Source organism: Chelmon rostratus, chromosome 19 (genome assembly GCF_017976325.1).
Source record: "Chelmon rostratus isolate fCheRos1 chromosome 19, fCheRos1.pri, whole genome shotgun sequence".
Classification (NCBI taxonomy): domain Eukaryota; kingdom Metazoa; phylum Chordata; class Actinopteri; order Chaetodontiformes; family Chaetodontidae; genus Chelmon; species Chelmon rostratus.
Window position 1 is genome coordinate 21,039,594 of NC_055676.1, and position 6,301 is coordinate 21,045,894.

Sequence of the window (6,301 nt, forward strand, 5' to 3'; positions counted from 1 at the left end):
GGAGCCAAATGACAGGGCGCTCAGGAGGAGCCGCCTTTATGGTTTTGTGGTCAGTTTTCTGCATCTCTGTTGTGAGCTCAGTCTGACAGAAGCTTTGGCTAATGGCCTTTATATTGTTTCAACACATCAACGTTGTTATCATCATCATTATGTGGGATTGCTCTGTTAGTCTAATGTCTGGGGCTGGCTTTAAACCAGAGCTACTCGAGTGGAAAGTATCCTTTACCGCTGACCTTATCGTTCTCACCTGACCTCATCATTTCATGCAGTTACATCACTTCTTGTTGTTGTTAGTGTTGCTTCACAGCTGCTCTTCACTATGTAAATAATTACTTCTGCAAATCGTGTCAAGCATTTGATCTAAATTCCAAAACTTTACAAAGACTGCGCAAAGCTGCTCGGATCTGTGTGAATGTAAAGTTCGTGTCTTAAAAGAACAGAATGCATCTCTCTAGACTCAGGCTTTAAGGACAGTCGTGACTGAGTGCCTCCCTCTGGTGGACAGTGGAGGTACAGCAGGAAGGACGTTAGACCACAATGAGGACAGACCGACACTGTCGTCTCCATCATGGAGATAAATTCAGTGTATTGGTCATCATGTGTAGAAATATCTGTCTGAAATATGATCAGTGTGGGATGTTTGATGTGGGACAATGAATGGTGTGAATGTTTTCCATCTCTTTTTGATGCATTTTTAGATTGATTCACTGTTTATTATATGGAATTTTTGTATTTCTTTGATGCTGAACCGACGGGATGTCTCTGGGATTCTGAATGGGGGAGGGTGGAGCACGGGTTGTGTTGTTGGATGGAAACTAAATATCATAAATAAAGCGTTAGAAAAGAGTTTGCCGGCAAACCGATTTATTTTGTACAAAATAAATAGCACATTCAAACGTATATGTTATGCAAATGGCAAAAACAACCACTCAAAAATGGTCATCTACAGTATGCTTGTGTGTTAACTAATGTCAAATTTTTTTCTCCTCAAGAATATAAAGACACACAGAATCAAAGAGTCACTTCAGGAATGAACAATAAAATTTGTCCCTTTTGCCTCCAACAGCTGACAACAAGGTGAACATCAGAGCTTGAATACAATCAACAGGACCAACAACATCAGATGAAGTCTGAAATGTCCTTTGAGACACGTTTGAGGTGAATTTGCAGCAGGTTTATTAAGACAGAAACACGGAAACGTCCACAACACACAAATAAAAGAGCTGCATGATATCAACAGCTTCGTCTTCAGGAGGGACTGACGGACTCCACAGAGAACTTTTCAGACAGTCCGGTCCTTTCATGTAATGGATCAAGTATAAACCACAAGGCCAATGAGTACTTAAAGTCCACTTCAGACCCTCTGCAGGAAGCTGACACTGCTGGATCTTATGCTCACCTTCATGCACAGATGTTCAGTCACTCAGCTTCTCACAATACAGACGATCGATCCAAGCCAGAACTCTTCATCAGGAGTCGCCCGTCATGATGGAGAGGAACTCCTCCTGATTTACTGGAAAAGAAAAAAAAACAAGTTGTCTGAGGGTAACTTTACACATTAATGCTCATCTGCCACTAATACAGACATCTGTGAAGGTCACTCTGATCGCAATTATTATTAGATTATATACAATTTATTGATCACTGATTTAAAAAAAATGATCGAGGTGATGTCATCAAATGTCTTGTCCGACCAACAGCCCCAAACCTGTCCACGCTAGCTTACTTTAACAGAGCAGTAATTATTATTAGCCAGCTGTGCTTTCCAGTGGTGGAAAGTCACTAAGTACATTTACTCAAGTACAACACTTAAGTACAATGTTGAGGTATTTTTACTTTTAATTGAGTAATGCCATGTTCTGCTACTTCATAAATAAATACTGTACTTTGTTGGCTACCCGGAAGTTTATAAAGTAGCTAAAATTAGCTCCACCTTTACAAGCAGCAGCATTAAAGTGGCGAACACATTAATTGATGCAATAATCCAACAATGCAATCAATACAAAACAATAGAAACAATTTTGAACTGGACCATTCTGCATGAGTATGTTTTTTTTACTTAAGTATATTTGGATGCTAATACTTTTGTACTTTTACTTAAAAAATGCAGAACTTTCACTTGCAACAGAGTATTTCTACACTGTGGTATTGTCACTTTGTATTTCCTCAACAACTGTGCTTTTCCAGCTATTTTCCAGTCTAAATACCTTCTATAGAAATTAAAGTAGTCAGTATATTTTCTTATCATTCCAGCACAGATATTTCTAAAATCACCTTATATGACTACTAAATGTTTGTTTAATTACTTTAAAGGAATACAAAACAATACCATACTCCTTTAAGATTTATGATTTCCCTGTTGACCTGGACCAACTTCGGCTGTCATTAGTAGTTCTGGATGATACCTGTTGGTTTCCAGCATCCAATATCCATCACTGCCAGTCAGAGCTGGAGCTGATGAATACCTGTGACTACTGCAGAGTCATTTGACTCGTGAGTGAATGCTGATCTGAAGGCAGAAGCCAGATGTGATTTGTCCTGTGTGAAAGAGGCTTCAGATATCTTTAGGTTTCGGCTCCTTCTAGTGAAAACATTTGGGCACTTTGTGAAGCATCTTCCATAACTGACGTCAGGACTCACTAATGATCACTTACTTTCACCGTCTCCGTCGGTGTCAAACTCGTCGATCATACTGCGCAGCTCCTCGTCGCTGATGTTCTCGCCAAGTTCTCGAGCTACTCGTCTCAAGTTCCTCAGACTGATCTTTCCTGATTCATCATCATCAAACAGCTTGAAGGCCTTCATGATCTCCTCCTTTGGGTCTCGCTCCAGGATGCGATCAGTCACTGCAGAAAGATATAAACACATTAAGGATTTACTTTACGAGCTTCAGTCAGTCTAAGGACAGATTTACTCGCTTTGTGTATCGTCCCCTCCCATCAGCCACTGGCACTCTGACTGTCACATGCATTACAAAATCTCTCTACAGAGAGATTCAACTGAACTGAAAGCAAACTCACCAACTTCATTGAAATCCTCAAATGTTATTTTGCCATTTCCCTCTCTGTCATAGTCTTTAAGAATCTTCAAAACATCCACTTTCTTCACTTCAAAGCCGAGCGCACGCATCGCCACCTGTTGGGATTTTTAGTATGTTTGAATGGAATCGTGGTTTTGATCTTTGTCAGGACATGACGTGGAACCAGAAACCAGGTCATTCATATCCCTGCATTCACGATTCTAACAGTATCCAGGATTCTGATTATCTGTGTGCAGGAATGTCTGTGATTTTCTTCATCTCAGCCAAACCAACTGAGATACCTTAACATTTAAGAAATAACTAGTTTCTGTCTGTCTGAACTCTGTCCATCATGGGTAATTACTGTCACTCTCATCTTTAATCACTGAAGTTTGGGTGGAAAAGCTAATGCAGCATAGTGTTACCTAAAGTGAGTTCATCCTTAACAGTTCAGGTAACTCAGTCGGGAAAGAACTGATCTGATGGATGTCAAACACACACCTGCTCGATCAGATGATCAGAAACCTGGACAGTTATGGTTGTGGATGATTGGATATAAATGTTCCGTGTCACATCCCAAATATGATCAGAACCACGATGGGACTCAAAGCCAGGACACGAGTGTGCATGTGAAGTAGCTGAGTGAGAAACCGAGTCAGTAAGTGAATCAATCAATCTCTGCAGGATACAGATACAAGTTAACATGCTTATTTATCGATGATTTTGGCTTTCTCCTGCTTAGTCTGAAAGAGTCAAACACAAATGTAAAAAGTATTCTATATAACAGTGAACAACGATATTTGGGTGATGAAGCAAAACATCTTTGGGTGTAAATAATGACATTCTGAGCGTACCAGGCTTTAGACAGTCAGTACAGAACAGTTTGACAGCTGTTGACTGCAAGACCTCTTTTCCCTTAACATAAGCGTCTTTCATTGCTCACCTTCAGCTCGTGGTAGTCGATTTCTTTATCTTTGTCAGTGTCGAACAACTCGAAAGCTTCTTTGATTTCATGTTTCTGATCCTCTGTTAGCTCTCTCCTCTTCTTGCGCTTATTTTTGTCTACTGCAAGCTCAGTTCTGGAACGACAGATGACAGCATCACAACACATTCTGTGACAACGAGACTGTTTCACTCTACTGCCGCTGCACACATTTTTATTATACTTTATCAAGTTTTTTTTCTATCTATCAAAATGAAGTATGCAATACACTACTGTAAAAAGCGCCACTGGTAACAATTTATGGTAACTAAGGGTACGTGAATTATCATGAATTCAGGCATGAAAAAGAATGAATTCATTCATGCAGTACTACATGAACCATCAGGAATGTATAAGAATTAACAGCATCTCATGCATGACTTAATGCAATAGCAATAGGTTAATTAATGCAACAACTGAAGCAAGACTGCAGTTAAAGGGACAAAACCTGACCAGTCACAGCAGTGCACATGTATTCTCTTCCAAATGTTGTAATCATGATTAACTGAGCATCACTTCTTCATTGCTTCATCATGGTTGTGGCCTGCTGCCGATTTAAACATCATCAGGCCTGATTCCCAAAAAGTTGGTACGTTGTGTAAAACGTTAATAAAACCAAAATCAATCATTTGCAATCAAACTGTGTTTACTGACAACAGAAGTGTTCCTGAGTCCAGGTACTAATCTCCTTTATCCAATCATGTGTTCACAAAGTGTTGAACCTCGCTCCATCCTCCCTGTGAACCACTGAGCCATCATCAATCATGATACTATCATCTGTTACCAATCAACCTGTTTACTTGTGGAATGATCCAAACAGGTGTTTTTGGAGCGTTCCACAACTTTCCCAGTCTTTTGATGCTCCCATCCTAACTTGTTTGAAACGTGTTGCTGCATCAGATTCAGAATGAGCAGATATTTACAAAAATCAATGAAGCTGATAAGTGCAAATATTAAATATATTGACTGTGTTCTGTTTTCAGGTGAGTTTATGTCAGAAAGGATTAGCAGGTTTTCACATTCTGGTTTATTCATGTTTTACACAGCGACCCAGCTGTTCTTGAAAATTACAAATGTATGATAAATTTGGACTCAATTATCTATTATTTAGTAATGTAGCACATTGATAAACAAGAAATGGTTAATACATGTGGCAGTTAGGCCACTATAAATTCATATGTATTTATCAGTGTTAAGGACGCGACAGGTGAGCACTCAGGGCCCTGAAGAAGTAATGCTTAGCTAGCGAATCAGGATTGCAACCCCTGGAATTCAACAGAATACCTGATCACTGAAGAGCCTGGTCATACTGGATAAGACATGAACTTGAAATACTTTAGTTTGGTGTATTAATTAACGTTAAGTCTTGCATGAAGTCAAGATCATTCGTGTACCCTTAACGTTAGTTAGCATGAAGTGTAAGCTACCACTTCTTTTTTTAACAAAACGTTGTGCTACATTGCGGCGCTGTAAATTAGGAGGGGAAAGGAAAGTTAAGTTACAGCAGTAGTGAGCTAGTTAGCCACATTTCTTTCCATTAGTCAACTTAAAACTGTAAACTAACAAGTTAATCGAAGTTTTGCGGACAATTTATTTATCAAACGCTGGTGCTAAAAGCCAAACATGCTAACGCGAAAGAGCTATATTTGGCTGCGCGGTTACACGTTTTCTACATTAACATGAACAGTGCTGAAGACACAAAGAGCAGCAGGGGAGACAAACAGACTCACCTTAGAGACAGACTCATTCTAAAGTAGATTTTAAAATGTTAAACAAATCGATATTGTTGCTAAACACTCAGCTATCACTACAACACAGCAAATCCGTTTATCCGCGCTCCCACAGAGGTTTCCTATTGGTCGCTGGTCACTAGGCAGCAGTTAAGTGTTGTCTGATTGGTTTAAGTCACAGCTATTCAATCTATCGCCTTTTCCTTCTTCTTTGAGTTTAACAGCAGTAGTGCTGCATTACTGCCATCTTCTGGAGTTATTGAACTCCTACAGTTTGTTCTGTACTCTGAATCCTTAAGTTTCCATTTTTAATCCTGCTCTTACATAACTGCTTGCTAATGATACCATTTGTTACTGTAATTAACAAATCTCTAGAATAGTAAGTTTTTTGAAGTAACTCCAATGTAAATCCATCTGTGGCAATATTAGACACTCAGAACAACTGCTCCTCAACATCATCATCAAAAGTCATTGATCTTAACAGAGAAACCAGAAGTCAACAATCTTTCTTAAACTTCAAACTAAACTGCAACAGTTTCACAACATAAATGATTGTCAGAAAGTCTTTTC

General features: G+C 39.2%; 1 protein-coding gene across 1 annotated transcript; it reads right to left on the reverse strand.

Annotated features, from left to right (window-relative positions):
* Positions 1-847: 847 nt before the first annotated feature.
* On the reverse strand, positions 848-5,848 carry cetn3 (centrin 3). Its single transcript, XM_041960120.1, has 5 exons — positions 5,732-5,848; positions 3,963-4,098; positions 3,021-3,135; positions 2,655-2,846; positions 848-1,513 (listed from the first exon to the last, which is right to left on the reverse strand). The coding sequence occupies exons 1-5, from the start codon at positions 5,746-5,748 to the stop codon at positions 1,470-1,472; spliced, it is 504 nt and encodes a 167-aa protein (XP_041816054.1). The 5' UTR covers positions 5,749-5,848; the 3' UTR covers positions 848-1,469.
* Between the last annotated feature and the right edge of the window lie 453 nt (positions 5,849-6,301).

Bases quoted from the DNA above. Each gene is read 5' to 3' on its own strand.
- cetn3 (XM_041960120.1), bottom strand. The intron at 3,136-3,962 runs GTGAGCAATGAA...AAATCCCAACAG, and splicing joins TCGACTACCACGAGCTGAAG to GTGGCGATGCGTGCGCTCGG. The intron at 2,847-3,020 runs GTGAGTTTGCTT...ATCTTTCTGCAG, and splicing joins TGAGGATTTCAATGAAGTTG to TGACTGATCGCATCCTGGAG.